Source organism: Perca fluviatilis, chromosome 4 (genome assembly GCF_010015445.1).
Source record: "Perca fluviatilis chromosome 4, GENO_Pfluv_1.0, whole genome shotgun sequence".
Classification (NCBI taxonomy): Eukaryota; Metazoa; Chordata; class Actinopteri; order Perciformes; family Percidae; genus Perca; species Perca fluviatilis.
In genome coordinates, this window is record NC_053115.1 from 15,017,495 (window position 1) to 15,042,793 (window position 25,299).

At 41.6% G+C, this 25,299-nt stretch overlaps 1 protein-coding gene across 4 annotated transcripts in view; it reads left to right on the forward strand.

Annotated features, from left to right (window-relative positions):
- The first annotated feature begins 1,978 nt into the window (after positions 1 to 1,978).
- The window catches only part of LOC120556827 (low-density lipoprotein receptor-related protein 1-like), a 98,686-nt gene continuing 75,365 nt past the window's right edge, over positions 1,979 to 25,299 (forward strand). For all 4 annotated transcript variants that reach the window (XM_039796560.1, XM_039796562.1, XM_039796561.1 and 1 more), the window contains exons 1-2: positions 1,979 to 2,572; positions 19,878 to 20,000. In XM_039796560.1, coding sequence (XP_039652494.1) covers positions 2,476 to 2,572; positions 19,878 to 20,000 — 220 coding nt within the window. In that variant the 5' untranslated portion in view covers positions 1,979 to 2,475. The remainder of the gene's footprint in view (positions 2,573 to 19,877; positions 20,001 to 25,299) is intronic.

The following is a 25,299-nucleotide window of genomic DNA, read 5'->3' on the forward strand; positions in this document are numbered from 1 at the left end:
GTGCATGAACCTCTTGCTCGTTATGTCTTCCATGAAGCTCTGGTGGGAGAAAATATGCTGGAGACACTATATGTCATGGAGGTAGCACATGTCAATCTTCTAACTACTACTACTTCCTCATGTCAATTTCGCCTTTATGTCTTATGTAAAGCCCTTTGAATTGTTGAAAGGTGCTATACAAATAGTTGCCTTGCTTTGTTTCATTTCTTTTCTATGAAAGCATTTGCATTCGGCCCCTTTTGACAACGCGGAAGTTATTGAACATTTTGATTAATGACTTACAAGTAGGAGTGAAAAAAAAAACTTCACTTAATGTAGCATTATTTTTCAAAATTTGAAACATGTAGACATACATAGTTATGGTCATCACTAGAGATGGTCCGATACCGATACCAGTATCGGTATCGGCTCCGATACTGCCTAAAACGCTGGTATCGGTATCGGGAAGTACTGGAGATTATGCACGGATCCAATACCATGTAATAAAGCCCTAAAGAAAATCTACGTTAAAGTAGTTTATTTATGTTCTTTTTCCGTTATAACTGACTTGACAGACTGGATAATATGAGAAAGTTCTACGGCATTCATTGTTTGCGTTTGTTCATGTTTCACAAAGAGTTTAACCTAAGCCAGACCGACAACAAAGATAGAAATAATATCACATCCATACAGGGATAGTAGTATACAGTTGTTAAAACATAATAAAATATAGGACGCACTGGTATTGGATCAGTACTCGGTATCGGCCGATACGCAAGTTCAGGTATCGGAATCGGTATCGGGAAGCAAAAAATGGTATCGGGCCATCTCTAGTCATCACTATCTAAAAATGTTTTCATGCTGGTCACTAGTTTGGGGTCTCCATAGAGTGATGGCAGGATTTTGGGATGATGCAATGTTGAATCCTCTGTAGATGTTTCCCCTAATATAGGGTGGAGGCAAACCTTCAGCCAGAATTCTGTCCTGTGAAGTGCACATGAAGGCTGCATCCTTGGAAGGCTGAAATGGGAGCCTAATGAATCCAGATTGGTGCTTCAAATTATAGTGTCCTATCAAGAAGTCTTTTTTTATTGTTTTATTTATGAGGTTTTCAGGAATTCATAAGTCATTTAGGCTTAATGTATCCACCACTACCTGCAATACTACAATCAAATGAAAATGTAAATGGTTACCAGGTGGTAGCCTATATGCACATTGCCTTTCACTCTTCATTTCAAAATGGTGTTGATAAATTATTTTAAATACAGGAAATTATTTAGCTATTTTTAAGCTGTGTACTCAAATTGATTTTGTAAATTTCTCCCTTGGGTAGCAATAGAGTCCTCTTGATTGATCTTGATTTAAAGATTTCATTGTATCAATTACTATTCTTTAAAAAAAATGTTGTTTGTTTTGATTTATTTTGTTATTCATACATCAAATCTTAAATATAGCCTATATGTATTTTTAGGAAACTGGTTCATTTTTTAATCAAATCTTATAATCTAAACTTATAGCTAATTTGATTACTTTTTTCATTTGTAACGTGCTTTAATTATTCCCCCTTTTTAGTGTCTAATTAAATACTGATTAGAGTTGCTTAGCTGCTCTATAACCATTTGCAAAACACTGGAGGTGAGAAGCAATCAGCATCAGTTATTATTATTATTAGCCAACTGTTGTTGTTGTTGTTTCGGTAATAATAATAATACATATAACCATGATCAACATTAGCACAGCTAACAAAGTTGCAAAGTAGTGAATAGAAAATACATATAAATAAATACATAAATCAATCATGCATTCGCACTGAATAATTAAGCCAGGGACTTAGTAAGAATCCAAAGCAACGTTGCAGTAAAATGACAGGAGTGTGTGTGATGTGATGGAGGTGGAGGTGGATGTGGATGGTTGAGAGAGAGACAGAGGGGAGGGCCAGCCGAGCTGCTGCTGTTGCGACGTCACTCAGCCCGCTGACTGACTGACTGAGTTCCAGGCTTCAGGCTCAATCTGCCGTCAGCAGCAGCAGCAGCAGCAGCAGAGGTGCTGGGGAGGAGAGGAACATTTGATCCACTACTTTACTCCCTCCTGTGGCTTCTTCCACTGGGGCAGGGAGAGAACAAAAGACGGATAACTGCATGATTAGAGGTTCCAGCTCTTCGATCATCTCGACTGCAAGCCAGGCTAGCTTGATGCTCAGTTCAGCCTGCTAGCCTTTGTGGCAGGGCTATCCATGCATCCAAGGAGCCCCTAGGCAACCCCGGGCTGGCAGAAGCCTCGGCTCTTTTGCCTTGACAGTCTGCAAAAAAAAAAAAAAAATTCTCCGAGTGGGCAGACAGCAGCATCCCCGTCAGCTTCGTTGCGCACACAGAAAGCGGATTTCCAGTGAGAGCATCATCGCCCGGGCACGGTTACACGTCGTCGTCTGTCTCCAACCTCCAGCTTGACAGGACCAAAAGGCGATTGATGACTAATATTCTTTCAAGATAGGCTACAATGTTGCGCACCGCAGCCAACATGTTGGCAACAGGATTGCTTTTCCTGGGATTGTTGCACAGTTTGGAAGTATTCGCTCCGACAAGGGCTATTGATGGTAAGCAGAGCTGATTTCCAAGATAACCAGAGTCTTTAATAAAATGCTTAGAAAAAAAAAGCAACAAAAAAAAAAACTATAGAAGTGTTTTGCATGCTGATTATCACAGGATTTATTGTGTTTTGGGTCTGCATGCGAGAGTAGACTGTGCCCTGAAGGAATGACTGCTCGGTTGAGTTAAGCAACGTGGAGGGGATGAAACCGAGGCGAGACAATTAAAGCGGTCTTTTTGTCTCCCAGTGCCTCATGTAAATATTGCAATGTCACAGCAGCGATCGCACATTTCCTCCTCCTGCCCTCCGCTGGATACATGCGCTCTTACACATTTACACTGTCAGTCAGGGATGGAAATTGTAGCATAGGCCCAGTACCTGCTTAAACCACTTGTTTACATTTTTTGCACCCTTTTTTTTTAAACGGAAGGAGCCATCAGATACATTAGCTAGCCTACTTGTAATTTCTTCAGTGACAGCTGAGGGGCAAATACATGATTGGTGTCATGTCTTTTTAAAAATGTCAGCTTTTGGAGCCTTCTGCGGAGCTGTGGTGTATATAATGTCTGGGCTTCAGTCAGTTCACGTTCAACAGATCTTACTGAGTGGGGTGCTGATGTGATGACAGCAGTCGTGCTAATCCTCAATCAAATAACTCACTAATATTTGTGTTACTCCAATGGGGAATTAAAGTGTGTCTGTGGTTTTGATCTCTTGTTTAAAAGTGTAAGTGGCTGAACGGTGAACCCATGTACAGTACGTGGACTGCAATGATCACGGTTAGTTTTTCCACTATAAGCTCAGACATGTAGTGCTGCCATCAACAGGCATGTGTAGCACTGCGTCATTGTTGTGTATCAATATGATTGTTCAGCTTATCACCTGGGCTGCACAGACTAGGACCCCCTGAATGCCAACAGTCATATTGTGATCTGTTCATAGTGAGCAGTTCAAACCCCCCCACGACCCTGTGAACACACACTTTCACAGACTGGAACAACTTCTGGAAACTATTAAGCCTCACATTCCCACTCACGCGCTCCTCTGTTTGGTAAGAAAGGAAAAGGGCGTTATCAAAGGGGAGTTGGTGCAGACAGATTTGTTAAATTCTTTTCAGGTGAAAATGGAATGTGAGTTTATTTTTTTTGCAGCAATATAAAGCTTCCCATTCATCGTGGGAATGTCTGACGTGTGAATGAATGCTAAGAATATTTTTAGATGACTTTTTGTTTTTTTTTGGCAAGAAAATTTCTCCAATAAGGAGCACTAGTTAGTTGCTGTAAATATAACCAAGGTTCTAAATTTGACATTTCATTAAACAGTAGGGTTTTATTAACATGCATGACTGGCTTAAACCACAAGCTGCATTTTGAGAGATTCCTCGTCGAGCCATAAAGGCTTCCCTCTGCCTTTTGAAGTCATCTCATTGCACTTGGAAATCCAGTGCTGTGAGGTTCTTAGGGATCAAAATCCACATAAATTACCACCTTAAAGATAGACTTGGATAGCCTGCAATAACCTGCAGTTTCTCCCTCCTCCTCATTCTACAGTGACAGCTGAGAAACGCTGCCTCTGCCTTGACGCACTGTTATTGTTTTAGTGAAATTGTCCTCCCTCTCAGTCTTAATGCTTTGATTTGATGAGTCAGCCTTGTGCAACATAACAGAGAGGATTGCCAAACCTTAGCTTTACTTGTAAACCCCATTGGGATGCAGAAGCTGCTGGGCTTGAAAGATCCTCTCAAGGAAACTAATTGAAATTCGTATTAATCAGTTAGACTGAATGTGACATTTACCCATTACTTGGATTTTTACTGTGTGCTCGAAACCCACATTTTGAAGCCAGCCTCAACAGACCTTAGCCAACATGTCACTTGTTGTATAGGAAGCTAGAATGCATGTTACATCCTTTCAAGCAAAGCTAAATTGCTTTTTTAACCTCTTTGATTGCCTCTTTAATTTTTAAGGCCCTTTGAACCACATATGTTACTAGTAAAGTTTTTTTCAGACTAGCCTGGAACTCATCTTTTTCCCTTTTCTAGACCTCTAAAGATTTTCTCTCACTGTCTTCGTACTGCAGCCAGATCAGAGACCCTGGGCCACCAACAAACCCTGAGTTTAATTGGGTCTAAGCTGCTCTTTGTTTCCCAGAGGAGACCTCCACAAACAGTCTCAAATTGTTCAGAAGGCGCTGCTAATTGGGGGCCTAGCGGAAAAGGCCCTAATTAAAGAATTTGCATCATTTCACTCCATGAAAGTACTGTAGCGTCACTTCAAGAAGAGATCACTGGTCCTCAGAAATGGGCATTGCTATCCCCCATGGCCTTAAGTGGCCTTACGTCACAGAAAATAAAACAGGAGAAATGGGATCGACATCTTGTCACTGACGACAGCTGGAATTCTAACTTGATCCATTTCTATTTTTTTTTTTCATTCAGACATCCATTTAAATGTTATTTTTGAAGTGAGCCTTCTCCATCTGAAATGCCTTGTTCTTAAGTTTCCTTATTTATCCTACCTTAAATGTTAAACTTATTCATTTAGTAGCACAGGCTCCTTTCATTTTTAATTAACTCACCATCTAGTGCTTCCCCTGGTACTTTTCCCCTGTGGACTACTCTCTGTTGTAACATTTGGTGGAGGCCTTAGAACTGGCTCAGCATTTGGCTGTTATTGGGGTACTGCTGTCACAATAACATCCACATGGCCAAAAGGTTACCACTTTATTGTTTACTGACAAGTAAGGGCAACATGGAAAACAGAGTGCATTTGTTAGGTCCTTGTCACCACTGACCTTATGTCACTCATGCAACGTTTAAAAGTTGATGTAGAAAGGAAGTGAATGCAAATACCCGAGGAAGAGTATATTTAACATATCTTTAAATATGTGACTTGGATCATTCAGTTTCTAACTATAGAGTTTTGGTTGCTGACTAAATACCTTATACGACACACTGACAACCAGACACAGCTGCATAACTGAGCAGGATATAAAATCCAGTACTTTGGTCAGCAGCTTTTCCAGGGCAAAAACAACTCGGAGGCTAAGTAAAGTTCAGTCACATTATTACACCGATGGTTTATGTGGCTGAACCCTAATAATGAAATTCAATACTACTGTTGCCATAGATTTCCAACTGGCACACAATTGACAATACAACTGCGTCACACCTGATGTGAAATCTTAGTGCCCTGAAGGTATTAATTTGTAATGGTCACAGTAAGTTTCTCCATTTATGAAAATACGCCCAACACTGTTAACTGCTCCCTTTTATTTATTCTTTTTTTATTTCATGAAAGAAAATACTGTCTTTTGAGCCTTTTAAAGGAATAGTTTGACATTTTGGAAATATAAATGTATTCACTTTCTTGCCGAGAGATAGATGAGAGGATCAATATATTTGTTCAAAAGTTTGGTACAGAACCTCGCAAAACCACACTGTAATAATTAATTTTTATATTTTTTAATTTTAATGAAAATAATGATACAAAAATGATAATTTCCTCCAATATCCTGAATCATATCGCAATTGCAATATCAGTCAAAAATTATCGCAATTAGATATTGCGTCTTTATGCTAAGCTAAGCTAACTGTCTCCTGGCTCCAGCTTCACACTGAATGGACAGATATGGGAGTGGTATAGATCTTCTCTTCTTACTTTAAGCAAGAAACCAAATAAGCATATTTTTTAAAGAAATTTGGACTATTCTTTTAACGGGCAGTGGTAAGATTAATTTTGTTCATTATAAATAAAAAAAATTTCATACAAAAGAGACTTTTTCATAATTGCTTGTGAACTCTGCTGAGGGCTTTCAAAAGCTGACATCTGTTATTGCCAATGTTGTGGGTACATGTGGCCAGGCTTAGCAGAACAGCTCTATGACCCACTTGAAAGTAGTGACCCACTGATACACTATCTATATGGAGCTATTTAAGGCTAGGAGATAGGACACTGTCTCAGGAGGCCATCATAAAGAGTATGAGGAGAAACTTGCCTGGGATATCATGAACATGCATGTGTATATTCACAATACATTAGCCAGCAACTTTTGACAGCACAGGTTTCAATACACGAAGGTAAGGATAGGAAAAAAAAATGACTGGTTAAAGAAGTCTCAGAAAAAATGCTAAGCCCTACCCGCCAGAAGTCTTTGATTTGCTAAGACCAAATGCTGAGGTGGAGGCTGTATTACTCAGTGGTTATTATCTTGCTTGGAACAAAATGACAGAAATCCCTCCTGGATGATGACCAAAGGTTTAACATTTATTTATTTAACACCAAGGAAGAGATGCCATTTTGCCATTTTCCCGTCTGCATTGTGGAGACTAGAAATAACTGCCATGAAAATAAAGTTATGCAGAATACTTCTAATGAAAGTGAGAATAGAACTGGAGAGTTTGACAATTATCTGCAATGTTTGCAACTTCCCAACTCTCCCAACACTCAATGTATTTGATGGGGCACATGGCCAAGCCTAGGATCGAACAATCCCTGTGGTGGCGGGTTCACCCCAGCTTTATCAGGTTGTACCATGGTTTTTAAATTCAGAGCTATTACATCTGTCTTTGTGGTACACTTTTGGGAAACGCCAATATGAGCTTTCCATACTCGGCTGTCCAAAAATGTTTTAATTGGTTGGGTCATGCCTGATTGGTTAAAAGTGCAAATTCTGTCTAGCTTTAATAATAAGTAAAACCTTTTTGTTTTACCTTATTCAGGTTCATGGAATCTGGTCAGCTGATTTTTAATTAACATTTTCAAAATTTGTATTGAATACCAACAACAAGTTGGCACAAAAAAATGATGCTAACATACAGAAATGTGCACATTTCAGCTTTAAACCTGCAATAACTAATTGTGTGTGTTTTGGGTCTCTTGGGGGCAGCAGAAACCAGCTGTGTAAACTGCACCGACATATTATCACCTTTTAAATTGATAAGGCAAACTCGTTAGCAAACAGTTGCCTAATTACACATCCAGCAGATATGGAGTAACATTATTTTAGAGTCATGCTAATGGCCAAGTAGTCATGTGATCCATTGTCAATGTAAAAATATTGATTATAGCAGCTTTAAATCCTAAATCCTAAAAGTCCTAAACACAGAGGAGGATTGTTTTTGTCCTGTAGCTGCATTGCTTAAATTTGCTCTAAATCCAAAGCAATCACTTAGATTTTATAACCGTAGCTCACTTTAGTTTAATGAAATAGAAAGCATACTCCCTTGATAATTCAGCAGATACATTTGTATTTGCATGTGTGTAAAAGAGAGAAAGTTGTATTATGTGTCATAAGAAACTTCAATAGTGATGAAGCTGTTATCACTGAGCAGCAGTCCTTCACATGGCTATCTTCTTTAGGTGTAAAGACTGAGGAAGTGTTGTCTTATGAACACTCTTTAAGCCCACGTTTAACCATTCATAAAAACGCAATAGTCGTGATCTGGCACCACCAACTGCAGTTCTCTACACATCACTGCTAAAAATCTGACATTGTGTAATTCTGCCAGAAGGTTTTTTGTGGACATCATAATTTCTTTTATTTTTGACTGTGTATAATATGCCTAAAGTGGCTTTTTAAGTAACAGGAACCCATGTTTAACAGGCAGTCTCAGCCTCAGGTCGGATGAGTTTAACTTGCTCCACTGTGTCAGTCTGAAAGGACTGTTTGTGTTGTGGAATGCACAATGGAGGCTATATTGCTTTTTGTTGCTGGATAAGATTGAACCTATCTATGCCAATTATTAATGTACAAGATAAATCCCAAACGTCATATTGCATATTGCCTGTCGCAAACATTATTGAGTTTTAATCCCAGATAGAAATTCATTTTTTACCAGATAAAATACAGTCTATTTCAGCATCAGCTCACACAACAAATACATTCATTCACATCCATTTAAGCCTCTGCTTCAGCTTTTTTTTACTGACATCCATTTTTTCTGGGACAAAGAAAAGTGTGACAGAGCAAACTCATACCTATTGTAGATTACTTGTGAATTCATTCCCTGTAGGAAGAAAATTGAACCAAACCAAAAGACCTTGTTTTTCTCCATAGTACGTAAAAGTAAATATTATTTTGAGATACCTTACACATGCAAACAATACATCTTCAACCACACACACAGTCTCACCATCAACGTCACTATTCAACTTCTAATCCTAAACACAAAGTACCCAACCATAACCGTAACATAAACCTAATTTTAACACTAATCCATCATAGAAGCATTCACACTTCACTTAGTGGCAGAAATCTCCTCACATGGACCCACAATCATTATTTTTGCCTTCTGCCTGAGCAAAAACACAGCATGGTGGGTGAGAGATGTTTGTTGTCAACACTCAACATTTTAAGGTGATATTGCATCCAATAAATCTCTATGAAATTCTGAATATTGTACACTAAGTGAACTTTCCCACACTCAACTGCATGTATAGGCGGTGTGGCCTCTGATGTACTAGTGTGCTTCTGGGAAGAGAATGGTCAACTGTTTTCTCTACTGTTATTAGCCTACACACACCATTACCAAATTGAATATATTTTGCAAATCTCCCTCAACATCACATCATTCTTTAAAGTTTGGAGATGATGAGGTACTTGCACATTGAATTGACTGAACTGGCTATCAAGATCGCTGAAATGTCTTAAAGGAATAGATTGACATTTTGGGAAATAAAATAATTTGCTTTCTAAAGGAACATTAGATGAGAAGATTGACACAACTCTCGTTTCCATCCGTTAAATGTTAGGCTACAGCTGACTGCTAGTTAATTCAATTCAAGCTTAGCTTAGCAGGGTTACCTTAGCTTAGCACAATGACTGGAAACGGTGGGAAACAGTTAGCCTGGCTCTGTCGATGGTAACAAAATCTACCTAGCAGTACTCCTTTATGGAATGTTATGAGCCAACTTATTTCTTGGCTGGGACCAGTAACTTTGATAACATTAGATAAATTAATTAAATAGAAGGCATAAAGAGATCATTGACTTTAAATAAACAATGAGTGGTTTATTATTAAAGTTGGCTCTGAATTAGTCATTGTATCAATTTCTGTACTTTTAGCTTTTTAATATCTTAAAAGCATCAAACCACCTGTTAAAATGCACCAGATGCCACGTGCGCTAGAGGTTTGATTCTCTGCCTGAGCCCGAGTCCGAGCCCGAACTGGACCCGACCTGGCCCGGGTTGGGCTGACATTTCACTCCTTGGTCCAGGCCGGGCCGGGCCGGGCCCTTGATCAAGGGTTTGTGTTTTTTTAAACATTACTTTATTAGCCTAATTGGGTGGGGAGAAAGCTATGCCATAATCATGCTCTCCTCCACTCGCATGCATCACACCGGGCCTGCTGTTCTGTATAGTGTAGCTTAAGTGCAACATGCAACTTGAAGATGTTAAGAAAAAAATAATAACAGGAGAATTAGCCTACCTTTGAGTAAGTTTGGAGGAAAGTCGGAGGTATGAAACCATTTTAAAGAAGTCGTGGGCAGTGACAACATATTTGTTGGCTTTGTCGAGTGCATTAAGCGCGGCACGCTGCTCGCCTATGACAGCAAAAAAACGGGCACATGAACAAGGCTTGCCGTGGCAGAAAAGATGATAGTCAGCCTTCAATGTCCTCTTTTGTTACTTCTCCAAGCATACCCCTTCTAAACAGATTTCTGCAGTTCAAACAACTCGGAATTGTAGTTGAGAACGTCAGTTATAATGGCCCACGTATTAAAAAAAATGTTGGGTTAAAACCGGGCTCAGGCTCATAATTATAGTTAATGTGTCGGGTCGGGCCGGACTCTGACACAACGTGCACGGGCTCGGGTAGGGTCGGGCTTGAATTTTTTGGGCCCGATCTCAGCTCTAACATTAGCACTAGCAACAATTTGTTTGCGTTGTTGTAGCAACCAGTAGCAACATGCTCGTTCATGAGCTTTTCTCTCTTGTGTCTCTAAAGGCCGGGACACATCAGGCCGATTATCGGCCATGGGACAGTCTGGCGAGGTCAGTGACTCAAATCTGTTCGGTGTGTCCCGTGCCGTCGTCCGTCTGGGGGGCTGTCGCCGTTCATATTGGCCGACCTGACATGTTCGGTCGGCGGCAGGGAAGTCGGGACTCACCCGGAAATGACGAGCGGAATGAGGTGACTAGAGTCTCTCAAAATCTGATGAAAATCTTTTAAACTGACCTTTGTTGAGCTGAAATGAAGACAGATTCAGACACTGCACGGCCTATTTCCTCGCTTAAAATGTTTTCAGAAACACGTTTCAGTGAACTATTTTAGTACAATATGAGATCGTATTCTGAATGGCCGCCATGACAGTCTGGCTCTGAATTTCCGGAGAAAACAAACCCATGTGACGCGTTAGAGATTAGAGATTAGCACCGCCTGCTGTTATAGAGATGTATTACGTTTCGTCTCCTCTCGTCTTTTTGGTCTGTTCTGTGGCAGTTTTTTGGACCTCGGGGACGCGACTGATCATATCGACGGGGTTTTCGCTCAACGGTCGCCCGTCGGCTATATGTGTCTACACCATTACAAGTATAGTTCGTTCGCTTAATACATCCATGGTATACGTGGCGAACTCATGAACTCACCGTTTCATTGTATAAAATATTCACTAAGGTTAAACATTGTGTTTTCGTTGTTCCTGATGGTTTACATGCTTATCTAAATAAACGATGGATGTATTTAGACAACCAAGGAGATGTAATCATTATGTCGTGCTACTAGCTAGCTACTAAGGTTAGCCTGCAGCCTCAGCTCTCATCCACGTTGGATGCTACCGCCGATGTTAGCTACTAGCCGATAGCCCCGGCAGTTTGGGAAACGCTAATGACGTTACATCCACGTTACAGGCTTTACAGCATACATACATACATCCATACATCCCTCGGATGTATCATAAGATAATACCATGGATGTATTAATAGAACACATGGTGAATTTTAACCATTAGCTATATCCATTATTACAGCTACAGGAGCTCGGGAGAACAGTCATATGAGCAGGCAGAGTGCAGGGCAACATGGGCGGGCACAGTCCCGCGGGTCTGCTCGTGTCCATTATGCACGTTCATCATGCCTAGTTTAATAACTCTGGATTCGGCTACTAGTAAATGTTAAAAATTTTAAAAACGTGACGTTTTAAACAAGGACCCTTTTAAGTGTGTTGATGTACCCCCCAAAAAATTATCCGCTGAAATATAGAAGTTTCTTTCGCCATGCAAAGTGTATGGGAAAAGTCTTTCTGGGCCAGAGGGGTGCAGTTCCACCCCGCTAAGTCCATGGTTGCTTTAAGACATGGCGCTGTTCCTGGGGGCTTAGAGGCCCCCGAGATTCCCCCTTAAAATTGTCACACCAAAATTTTCAATGCTTCCTACGCCCATGCACACCTCTTATGGATGGTTAACGGCCCAACTACGTCTTGGCTGGGAGCAGTAACTTTCTTCTTGGTTGCCTGGCAACTGATCACAGCCAAGAAAATGTCCAGCACATAACCCAGCAGAAAAAGTGAATCATAGTTTTTACACTTGTACAGATCAAACAAAGAAAATATAACTTCTTAATTGGTGAGCTTTAGAGGTGCTGGTAGGCAGATGTTGTTACCTTTGGCCAGAGCCAGGCTAGCTGTTTCCCCTGGCTTCCAATCTTTATGCTAAGCTAAGCTAAGCGACCACAGATGAGGGAGGTATCGGTCTTCTCATCTTACACTCTGACAGGAAGCAAATAGGCGATTTCCCAAAAGGTCAAACTCTTTGACTGAAAGTGTCATGTCAGCTTATTGGAAATGTAGCAGTCCAAAAATGTGTAATGGCAAACTTTAGGCTCAAAATGTAAAATCTGTTAAACATTATTCAGATCAGGATTTACTGTGTTACTTATCAAATGTCTTGTTTAAGGTTTCATCATCACAAAATCATGGTGAGAACCCCGTCTTGTTAGCTGTATCTGTCGTTAGCTGTAGCTGTCATTAGCAGCTCTCATTATACTTCTGCAAATGCATAGTGAATGTGAAAGAACATTCTAGAGAATCAAGTAGCTTATGTGTCACACTGAGACTTGAAACTTTTACTGGTCTTATGAAAAGGCACTAAAGAATTTTAAATAATCTTCTTTAATATGTTTCCCTAGGCAGCATACTAAGTAGGCTTAATTGTCATTTTACTCCCTGTGCAGCTACCTACAGCGCGTGCTCTAGCAGTGGTGTGGCAGAGGGATTTGTCTAAACTGACTAACTTTATAATGATGGATCACACCTTGTGGTTTTCTGCTTCGTCCCCAACGCTGCTGCAGAATGCGATTTAATCCTTATGTGGAAGTAAAGGAGATCGTAGCCTCCTCCCTGCGTGCTCCCACACTGACTGCAGTACAAATAGCAGTCTTGGTTGATTACCACTCTGGGGTTGAGACATGGTGGAATCTCAGCCAGACATCCAAATAGCTCTTAATTAAGTTCACATTTGATTACTCTGCTTGGCGTAATAGGTTCTGCCTCTCACTACCACAAAGGCTTGTGTAGGTCGACAGGGTTTGTGCTCAGATCTGACCGGTAAAATCCAAACGGTCGCAGGCAGGACCGTGTTGTCCTGCATGGCGGAGCCCCATTTTACTTGGCAACAGTCACCAGAAATGAGCACATTCCTGATGTTAATTCTTCTCAGCTCTAAGTGCATGCGTAACACACACTTACATAGACTTGCAAACACACAGACTGTCTAACAACTCATAAAAACATGATTCAATTAAACATTCATCCAGGGGGTGAGCAGTCGAGCGGCTATACACACAGACAGAAACATCACCAAACTTTTACTCTTGATGCCATCTTTCAAAATATTGATATAATAATGGTGACTGTTTTGTAAACAGGAATATGCTGTGTCGTTCGTTCTCTATGGTAAGCATGTCTAAATTGTCTAAACTTCTATTCTCTACTGACTAGACTTCTACAGCTCTTACAAACAGCCGGAAAGGTTTATTTAAGAGGCACAGCTGGGGCCTCTTTTTCTCTGTTTTGTAACATGGCAAATTGGAAAACTTTTTTCCCCTTCCCTCTTCCTTCTTATCACTCTCTTCCATTGCAAAATACTGAAGTGTTTGTGTCTGAGCTGTGGAGGAGGATGAGGAGGTGGCAGGCCGCAGCCAAACGGGCCAATATAGACACGTCCTTCGTTTTTTGGCTCTTAGCAGGTCAGGTCAGCACAAAGGTCAGCAAAACATCCCCCTGCCCCTCTCTCTTTATGCTCTACACCAGTCTCTTCCGAAATGTCTTCCCCTTTGGCTTTGTTGTGGCTGTTTGCCGTCTCATTACTGGCCAAACTTGATCTTGTGTCGACTAAATCTAAAAAGAAAGTTCATCAGGCCTGCCGTGCCGCTGAACACAAAATATTAAAAACATTTTTCACTTAATATTCTTTGTGGATTGGATTCGAATTGGTTATCATTTATATCCTGCAGCATTTATGATGTTTTATTCTGTCACATTCTCTTAAAGGTCCGATGACATGGTGCTCTTTGGATGCTTTTATATAGACCTTAGTGGTCCCCTAATACTGTATCTGAAGTCTCTTTCCCGAAATTCAGCCTTGGTGCAGAATTACAGCCACTAGAGCCAGTCCCACAATGAGCTTTCCTTAGGATGTGCCATTTCTGTGTCTGTAGCTATTGAGGAGGAGAGAGGAGGGGCAAGGTGGAGGGTGGGGGTGTGGCCTTGACCAACTGCCACTTTTCTCGTTTGAAAGCCATGATGTCTCTCTCTCATGGGTGGGCTAAATTCTCTGGGTGGGCAAAGCAGAGAAAGGGGAGGTAACCTTGCTCCTTATGACCTCATAACAAGCAAGATTCCAGAACAGCTCATCTGAGCTTTCATTTTCTCAAAGGCAGAGCAGGATACCCAGGGCTCGGTTTACACCTATCACCATTTCAAGCCAATTGGGGACCATAGGCAGGCTGGGGGAACTCATATTAATGTTAAAAAACCTCATAAAGTGAAATTGTCATGCCATGGGACCTTTAAGAAATGTAGCCATGTCTCCATGTTAAACCTGGCCATGTTGCAGTGTTATTCCAGTCTGTGGCTCTCTGAAAAGAAAAAGTGGGCGTCATTGTCAAGATTGATTACACACAATTCAGGTTGTTTATCTTGCCCTCATATAAACCTCCCTTTTCTAAATATTTAAAAAAGATAAAGCTTTATCTTGTCCTAACAGTGAAAAGTATTCGGGATAGCAGGACCATCCTCTCCCCTTGAGAAAGTGCTTTAGTGTGAGTACACGCTATCTTCAGTAGACTAAACTTTTTTTCTCAGCAGACATTGCAACTTAACCATGCATTGATGCATGCACAAATAAATATCAATGCCTACGTTTTACTTCTCTAACCTTCTCAGTCTCTAACAGTCATTCTGACATATACAAGGTGTGCATGTGAGTGACTTATGTTTATAAAAGTATAGGGGAAACCCAAGTCTGTTGCCTCACAGAGCCAGGTAGATTCCAGGGTTATAAAATGATACTTGTGTAAAAAAACAGAAGAAGATAATCATCCGTGCACAGTATTGTGTAAAAAGAGAATTCAATTAGCTTTTTAAAGCCGTGCCAACAGCATGGTTCTATGGAGGGCAATGTCGGTCTGTCGGTCAGTCCACTACTTTGGTCCAGACTGAAATATCTTGACAGCTGTTGGATGGATTACAATGACATCTTGTACAGACAATCCTGGTCCCCACAGGATAAATCCTACAGACTTTGGTATCTCACCAGCAGGTTGTTTGGCTTTCAGTGAAATATCTCAGCAGCAACTATTGGATGGCATTAGGTACGGATATCCAGGGTCCCCAGAGGATGAATTCTAATGACTGGGGATCCTAACTAACTGTAATGATTATTAGACTTTTCCTCTATCGCTGCCATGAGGGCGACATTTTTGGCTTGAAATGACATGTCTCTGCAACTATTGAATGGATTGCCATGCCATGCCATGGTTTGTAATAACTTACATCCTCTGACTTTTCATCATGTACCATCATCAGGTAAAACTGTTTGTCCATTACCTGCAAAACTAATGACATCAACCTCAGCTGTACTTTGTGTGTAGTCCTAATTAGCAAATGTTAGGATGCTAACACACCAATCCAAGATTGCGAACACAATGTTAGCATTTAGCTCAAAGCACTGTTGTACCTAAGATCAGCATCACATAGCTGCTAGCATGGCTGTAGATTCTTGTTATACTGGGGCTGCTAGATGGACAATGTTTGCAAGTTTGCCGATACTTAACTGATCCCTGACATTCTGGTTTGTGGTTAACCTCTACTTTGAGGTAAGCGCACTGGAAAAGTTACAGAACAGCAGTTCTCGAGCTGGTGCAAATTGTCACTTGAATTGTGGCTGTCCAGTTGAAGGTGCAATACCTTACGCTGCCTGCTTTGTAGACTGGATTCCATACTGCTCAAGACCCCTTTCAGCTTTGCTGTTGACAGCACTTTAAGTCCACCGTTGAGTGGTGCGTGATGAGGCGGTAGTCTCAGTGTCTGCTGGAGCTTTGTAGTGCCCTGGTTGATCTCCGAGGCCAACCTCCAACTTATTTATAGCGCTGCTGTGGGTGTCGGAGGAAATGGGGCTGTGGCTGGGGGCGAGGCTTGTGTTTGCTTTAGAAGAGGACTCTTCCTCCCAACCAGACGGAGCTCATCTTGGAGGACCATCAGACAGCGGCGGGGGCAGAGGGCAGTGGATTTGTAATCCGGCCCAAATGGCGATGACCCAAAGCATTTTCACTCAGCCACCATTTTGGTAAACACACAGGCAGCTCATTGATAGCATGTGTGACATTCCTCCATCCCATCTCAGTATCCCAGCCCAGCTCAGTCTGTTCTTAGATCTTCAGGCCTGCCCCAAGCTGTGAGAGCCCTGCCCCCCTTTGACTTGTAGTTCGCTTCCCTGCCTCTCCATTTGCTCTCATAGCTGCAGTTTACCCAGCTTGTTCTCTTATGTCGTCATGTCCCATTTCCATCTGTTTACAATCTTTTTCTGCTTCATTCATTCACTCTTCCTCCCTGCATCATTTCCTTTTGAAACAAAATGCATATGACACCTGTTTGTATTGTTCACTAGTTCACAAAACGGTGAGACTCTCTTTAAACTTAGATATTTTAAACCGGTTAAATCCTGATTGTGTCAAATGTGTTAAAATGTTCTCCAGAGACGTATTGATTGTGCTTGACATGCAGTAAACCTGTACACTACAGTACGTATGGAATATTTCCATACCACCAACCAAAAGCAATAACATCCATCACGTAAAATTATCTCTCAAAATGTTAGACCCAAAAGCAGTTGTGCTACTATATGAGGTTATCCTAAGGAGAGGGGAAAAAAGGAAGGAAGAAGAAAGTGACACTTTTCAGTTATACTGTTGGTGTGCAAATACATATGATTACTCCCAATTTTAGAATAATTTTTCTTTTTGACCGTCTAGTTAAAATTATTGGATGGCTGTTAACTGTAGGTCTGATTAACAAAGAAACCATAAACAACCTTCATCATTCATCTTTTTTCTCATGATCTGCCATTTCCCCTTTGAACCGATTATTATTACAAATAATATTAAAGTGAAGGAGGGCAGGTCATTATTTGTTATCTAGCAATTCATATTTATTTTAACCATCTATCGGTGTAATTTCCATTCAGGGATCTCCCACTGTAATTCACATCATAAAGGGGATTATTAAATCATGTAACAGAATATCAATACATACAGGTGCAAAAGAAACTAGAACTGCAAGCAGTTATGACGGGGTCCAAGCCTCCCCGGCGCCAGTCCCCCCCCTGGTGCAAGTCGCCCCTGATGACGCTAAGATCCCACGAAAGCGGAGCCCGCGAAAGGAGAACCCAAAGCACGATGGCGGCGAGGCAATTTGACTAAGTGCGAGCTCCAAAGTGTGTAGTGAAATGCAATGGCAAATTTCCCATTCATTGAGTAAAAGGCCAAAACGCTTCTACCTCAATTATAGCACACCCTAAAGGGTGATCATCACCAAATCTGGTGTAGAGCCGCAGAGTGGCATGTCGAACAATTATCTCTAACTAAAAGTTTTGTGATGATAGCATTTACTGCGGCAGAGATATTGCCATTGCAATTTTTTTCCCATTTAAATGCATTGCCTTATTTGCCAAAATGCGTCTACGTTCATTATAGCGCCCCCTAACGGCCGATTTTCACCATATTTGGTACAGCGGCTTGTAGTGAGATGGCGAACAACATTACCAAATTTTGTTGTGATACCCTGTGCAGGTGTGGATGTTTGTTAAACTTTTCACTTTAAAACAGCGCTGGCAGTAGTAAGTGCGTCACAGTGAGGAATCGTGGATGCAATTAGAGGAAGTGAGATGCACCAGTTGTCTGTACTCTCCACCCTGACCACTGGTGTGGTTTGTACTGTCTAGATTTTTTGCATTTGAGTCTGTTTTATTGGGAAATTCAAACCAAAGGCATAACACTAACAATGGAAAGTAGTGTGCAGGGAGAAGAAAAATGGCCCAAAAGAGAAATTTCATTGCCTCTTCATAAATGATATAAAACAATCTTAACAATACTCAACACACATGCAGTTATGTTTATAACTACTGTATATTTTTTTTTAAACTTGTGATTGGAGGACTTGAGGCTGACTGTAATGGCGGCTCTGGACATGGACTTTGTCTTCACTCCCTTTGCTTCTCTCTAATCATCACAGCTGGCTGAGCTGGTGGTACAGTAACACTTATCGTTGCCTGGCTTCACCCTCACCTAGCTAACCTCCTGACCTACTTCCTCTGGGCCCTGATATGCCTCTGTCAGCAGCATATTGTAGTTGAGTCGGGTGTGCACTCATCCCACAGTCATTATTGGAAGCCGAGTTAACAGCACGTTAAAGTATGTCCAAATAAACAATAGACAATAGACAGACGCTCCGCAACTAGCTGCCTGCTATGGCTCATGTTGACACCTCTAAACAAACAAATAAATACGCACAAAAGAAGAGGGATGAGCAGCAAAGAGGAAACGCTTTAACACAGGCCTGATTGCATTTCATGAATAATTCAAATCCTTCGGAGTTCTGAGAGAGAATAAGATGCCCCTCTACACACACACACACACACACACACACACACACACACACACACACACACACACACACACACACACACACACACACACACACACACACACACACATACATACAGTGGTAGAGAGGTGGATAAGTGGGGAGTCTGTGAATGTGTGCAGCAATATGTCAGGTTGAATTCATGGTATTTAGGTTGAGCTCCATATCAAGATGTCCTTCACCACTGGAGAAAGCTAGTATTAAATGTAAATACAGTCCTCCACTTGTGCTAACCTTAGTCCCACCATAAAATGAGTTTGTTAGACATTTTAATAATAAATAACATGGAGGGCATGGAAATAAAAGGCTTGCTTATGAAACAGGACAATAGGAATAGCACAGCCTAAGTAGCCAATCCATTAATTTTCTTTTCTTTACTTTTCAATGGCAGCTTAATGAAAGACCGCTACAAGGGTGAGGTCAGCTCTAACATTTATATTTAATAAAGTTAGTAAAATCCCAAATACTGAGTGCACACCTCACCCTTTTAGTTGCAGTAGACTAGAACTGTTTTTCATTTATCCCACTCAGCAGTAAATTGTTGTATGAACCTCAACTCAGAGCTTCCCCTGACTGCCCGGTGACTCAGCTTTGTGTGTGTGTGTGTGTGTGTGTGTGTGTGTGTGTGTGTGTGTGTGTGTGTGTGTGTGTGTGTGTGTGTGTGTGTGTGTGTGTGTGTGTGTGTGTGTGTCAAAGTGTTTACTTGCTGTTCTGAGAGGACTTGAATTAGTGTGGGTTTGAATACGCTCCCCCATTTGGCTGTGGCTGGAGTGGGCAGTTTTCTCTCTCTCTCTCTCTCTCTCTCTCTCCCTGGAAGGTTGGATTGAAGGAGAAATGGATGATAGGGGTACAATCCACAGAAGAAGATGTTCTTTGATATCCTCCAGACAGGTTGCATCACCAGTATTGGCATATGAACACTGACCTGGATATTTAGGTGCAGCAAGTTTAAGTGTGTGTTTGAGTTTTTGTGTATCCATTCTCTATCCCCTCCATCAAGTAGCAACTTCCCAAGACCTAATTAGGGCCAGTGAGGGACACTATTGACTCTGAACACAACAGACCCGCTCGCTAATGAGACCTCAGCAATAAAGATCACCGACACAAGAGGAGCTATTTCTTTTTCTACCATAAATCTTTTAATTAATTCACTTTTTTCTTTGTCTCCTTTCAGTTCCAAAGACCTGCAGCCCAAAGCAGTTTGTGTGTAAAGACGGTGTGACGTGCATCTCTAAGGGCTGGCGCTGCGATCGGGAGAAGGACTGCCCAGACGGCTCTGACGAGGAGCCTGATGTTTGTAAGTCTTAAAAAATATAAAATGCTGAGTTTAAACAGTCCAATATATTGTATCCAAAAACTCTGGGCTACCTTCTTGTGTACCCTGATTGTGAAATGAAAAACTGAAATGTTAGCCGAACCTTTGATTTTAATTAGGCTATCTCAAAAAATGCAAAGTTGGTTCATTTAACCTCTTCAATCTATCTGTACAGGAGATGCTCTTTTAGCAATGTGCAAATTATGTAGATCGATTTGACTTGAATACTATTCAACAGGTGGAGTCACCAAGTCTAAAACCACCTCAGAAATAGATCGAAGAGCTGCTGTGCAGGCTTTTGAAAATATATTTTTTGTTATAGCAAAGGTATGCTAATATGTCAGTGTAGCGTTTGATCCCTCCAAACACATTCTAAAAGCAGTTAGCTACGACGGGGCATTAGGGCCACATCAAGGGGGAAAAAAATTAAGGAGGAAGATTTTTTATTTTTATTTTTGCATTTAGAGGATAGTCGAAATGTCGAGAATAAAGTCGAAATACCATTTCGAAAATAAAGTTCGAAATGTCGAGATTAAAGTTGAAATGACGAGAATAAATTCAACTCCTTTATCACTTAATCACATTAGAGCGACTGTCCGCCATGCCAGCTGCCATGTAGGCAACATCATAGATATGGGTTACGTCCATACCTGTCAAGTATCCCGTTTTGGCCGGGAAAGTCACGTATTTTACCCTTCTTTCCCGCCGTCCTCCCGTATTAGTATTTTCCCGTAAATCTTCCGTATTTTAACCTGCGTTATTAAAAAATAATAATAGCCCGGGCCCGAGCGGAGTAAAAAAAAAAAAAACATTCCCAATCTGAGCTCTGTCACTAGCCTCGCGATAACCTGCAGTAGGCAGTAGCCTACTACAGCATATATCTATGCCTACTAGTACTGTAGGCGGCAGTTGACGCGAGGTTAGTGTGTGAGGTCAGATGATGAGTAACAACGCAGGGAAAAAAACAGAAAAAAAAACAGACGGATGATGGACGCTACGACAGAGACGGTGCGCTGCCAAAACTTATGAAGGCTTTACTATGCATTCCCCATAGCAATGCAAGTTCAGAAAGGGTGTTTAGCATGGTACGAAAGATTGTTACAGAGAATAGGAAGACGTTAGACAACAGAACTGTTTGCGCTCTACTCTCATGTAAAATTAACCACTTTGGCCCAGCCCACAAATACACTCCTTCCAAAACAGTCTTAAAGAATGCAAAGTCTGCAACAAATGTGTACAATAACTCACTAAAAGAGTAAAGAAAGGTTATGTGAAATGAAAAGAAAAACTGTAAAAGAAAATCAATATGAAATGAAAAGAATGTGTGGAATGAAAATAAAATGTAAATGTAAAGACAAGCAATGTTATAAATTGTAAATGTTTTCAGCATTCTGCATCAAGTGGTGATTTTAGCTTTCTTGTACACCTGTCTTAAAATGTAAGGGATACTGGAGCTTGGTTGGGGTGGTGGGACTGCTCATGGTGGGCGCCGGAAAATTTCCCTTATTTTCAAATCCAAAACTTGACAGGTATGGTTACGTCCTTGGAGTGCCGCGCTCTAAGGCATGGATACCCGACCCGAGGCCGACGGGTCCCGACGGGTCCCGACGGTACCCGACGGGCCGAGCCGGGTTCGGACAGATATTTAGAAATGATGGTCGATGTCGGGTCGGACTCGGTCACATCAGCGCGATAAGGAATTTGTTGTAAAATGGTGCTGCGGCTCCTTTTAAGAGAGCTCAGTGCTAGAGTCCGGATCGGGCCGAATTTTTCTGTCCGAGCCTGGCCCGCGCCCGACACAGTTAAAATCTCATCTTTTTTCCTCTCATACTAATGACACATGTACGTTTGTTTGTGTGGAAAGCCCCTTTTTATTAAGCAACTGTAGGAAGGCATTCAGAAATGTCAACAGATGAGCGCATCAGCGCATAGGCCTACGGGGCAAGAAGCGCACGTTAATAAGCTGTTAAAATGTTCAATGTGTTAACCTTTCCTGATCGCTTCGTTTCTGACCGTGATCAGAAAACCAGCGGAGACTCATTACCTCCAGGGCCCGCGTTATAACATGAATAACCACTAACTCTGCTCCGGTTGCATCTACAACACGTCTGCTTCCTCTTTTTCTATCTCTCTTCTGCCCACTTACCACACTCACACACACACACACACACACACACACACACACACACACACACACACACACACTCACACTCACACTCACACAAAACCACATGCACTGAGCTCTCTTAAAAGGAGCCGCAGCACCATTTTACAACAAATTCCTTATCCGAGCCCGACCCGACCCCGACCATAATTTCCAAAGATCTGTCCGAACCCGGCCCGGCTGTCGGGTACCGTCGGGACCCGTTGGGACCCGTTGGGACCCGTTGGCCTCGGGTCGGGTATCCATGCCTTACTCTGTGTGTGTGTGTGTGTGTGTGTGTGTGTGTGTGTGTGGTAAGTGGGCAGAAGAGAGATAGAAAAAGAGGAAGCAGACGTGTTGTAGATGCAACCGGAGCAGAGTTAATGGTTATTCATGTTATAACGCGGGCCCTGGAGGTAATGAGTCTCCGCTGGTTTTCTGATCACGGTCGGAAACGAAGCGATCAGGAAAGGTTAACACATTGAACATTTTAACAGCTTATTAACGTGCGCTTCTTGCCCCTATTTCAGTTTGCAGGAGTATGGCCACCTCTTCCAAGTTTGTGTGGTTTCTCCTTCTGAAAAGACGCAACTTATCACCATACTGTGTTCATGCGCTAAAAGAGAAAGAATTTCCTTGTTATTAAAACCGATTCTGAAGTTCACGAGTTCATATAGGCCTTCACAAGGCATTTTGTAGAAGACTGAATGTAAAGCTAGTAGTTTGGTTTATTCTCAAAAGTCCGTCTTGATTCTTGAAATATCAAGTTTTTTCTCGACATGTCGACTTTATTCTCGAAATGGTATTTTCAACTTTATTCTCGTCATGTTGACTTTATTCTCGACATTTCGACTTTATTCTCGAAATGCAAAATAAATAAAAAATCTTCCTCCTTAATTTTCTTCCCCTTGATGTGGCCCTAATGCTCCGTCGTGGTTAGCTAACGTTGACTGATTTAGATTTATTTGGCTAACCACAGCCAGGCTGGAGAAAACAATGGGATGTTTTATCAGCGAGAGAGAGATCGTTCTGCTTATAAACAGTTCTGTCATGCCCAATCTTTTTTGATATAGGTGATTTCTTTTCGCATTGAGACCCACAGAGGATGCAGTCATGAGGCAAACCGAAAGTAGTACTAAAAAAAAAAAAAACAGCCGTCGTTTGAAATTCTTCATTAGCGTGGAGATGTTTTAAGGCTGAATCCCTGGGGAGTGGATGAAAGCAGCAGTGTCTTTTTGGTCAGCCTCTCAGACCGAAACGCCTGTAGTTTTCTAAGAGGACAGAGGGCTTTGGGTGGGTAGGGGGGGGCAGTGTGTGTCTGTGTCTGTGTCTGTGTATGTGTGTGTACATGCTGCTTTTCTGAGGTGGGGAGTGGCCTGGGAGAGAGTGAGTGAGGCCACGTAGAGTGCTGTCGCTGCAGTCCAGACGCAGAGACTGTATGAGAGTAGGTCTGGAAGTCATTAGAGACTCGCCCAGAGCAACGGAGAAACCTGCTGTTTTTCACAACCTGCTCTTTTCCCCCCCTTCTCATCCGTGGGTCAGCCTTCTTCCATGTCTCTATCTGGGACAGAAACAACAGTGACTCCATCCTCCTCCAGTCTTCTGCTACTCCCTCTAACTTTTGCCAAATTCTCAGTTATAGGACCTATGCTGTAGGGACCTGACGTTTCTAAGTGTCAGGGTGGAAAACTCAAGAAGTGAGTCTGACAAAATAAATGCCAGTCCTTATCTTCGCTTCCTCAGACTTGTGGCTGTGTTTTGTTGAAGTTTATTTTGAGATTGTTAGTGAGGAACGTGGCAAGTAAAGATGCATTACAAAAGTTGAAGTAAACACTGGTCTGTCAGGGTACTTTTAATTGGAATTGTGGCTTTCTTTCTGAAATTAAAGTATATGTCTGGCAATATACTGTAGTTTTCTTTTCGTCAACAAACCTCTTGAAAAGACTAAAACGATCAGTTAATTGATCCTATTAACAAGTATTGCCTGAGTAGCCAAAGCCTTATATTCCTCTGAGCCATAGACCCACATTGTTGTTCAAAATCTATGTACAACTACATCAATGAGCCACGCAGTGACACTGGGTGACATATTTCTTCAGTAAATCGTTGCTAGTGGACCAAATCTGCGATTAAATGAGTCCCCAACAAATACACTATTTACTCTTGTTTGAGTGAAACTTTTAAAGAATGAAAGTATATATTTGGGACCCATTTTAAAAAATTTACTTCAGTGTAACCACAACATCCATCATTCTGCTCAGATCTTTGTCACGTCTTCCCCCTCTCTCCCTATGTTTCCTGAGGCTCTAGTCTCGAACTGTCAAAAAACAAAACCAAGTTGGCCAGCTTAAAAACATAATGTTTGATGCAGAGCAGATGTTGGGTGTCAAAGCTGTGGCGTACTGAATGAATATCGGCCCAGTTAAATATGGTTGATGAACAGTTTTTGTAGCTCATCAGATGTATACTGAAACTAAAACTGATTTGAAATGTCATGTTGTCATATGTTTTATGAGCATGTATCCCAAACTGTATGTACACCACCCATACACTGAGAAGTCTTTGCAGTTTTATTGTTGTGATAAATGTGCTCTTTGTGAAGGTGCTTTTGCAGATGCTTCTGGTTGAAAAGATGCATGAGAGAGATTTATTTATTCACTCATGTGGATGGAGCTTCACAGTGGCCTTTGTTAGTGTGTTGGCTATTGCCAGTGAAGTCAGTCACTGTCCAGTGCAGCTGCTTTGCCCTGCTGTGTAACCCCCACAATGCTGTTCTTTGTACCCCGGGGTGCTGGGTCAGACTGGCATAGAGGGATACTGAAAGAGTAAAAACAAAAACAAAATGGTTGTCTGGGCTTGACCTTTTAGAGCATTGATCTGCATTCCTAATCAATGAACAATTGAAAACCATGCAATGGAGATAAAGTTTTAGTTTTTTCTTGATAGCCTTTAGGAAGGGTGGAGGCTCTCATAGAGCTTCCATTTCCTTAGGCTTTAGACTTTATTGGGGTCCTGAAATATTCCCACGCGCAGTGAATGTGCCCTGGAAGCACAGGAAGTGTGTAACGCTGACATGATGTCCTCTGCCCCTGGGCTTTAATAAGGGCAGTTTTACAGACAGTTCCCACCTAGACTGCA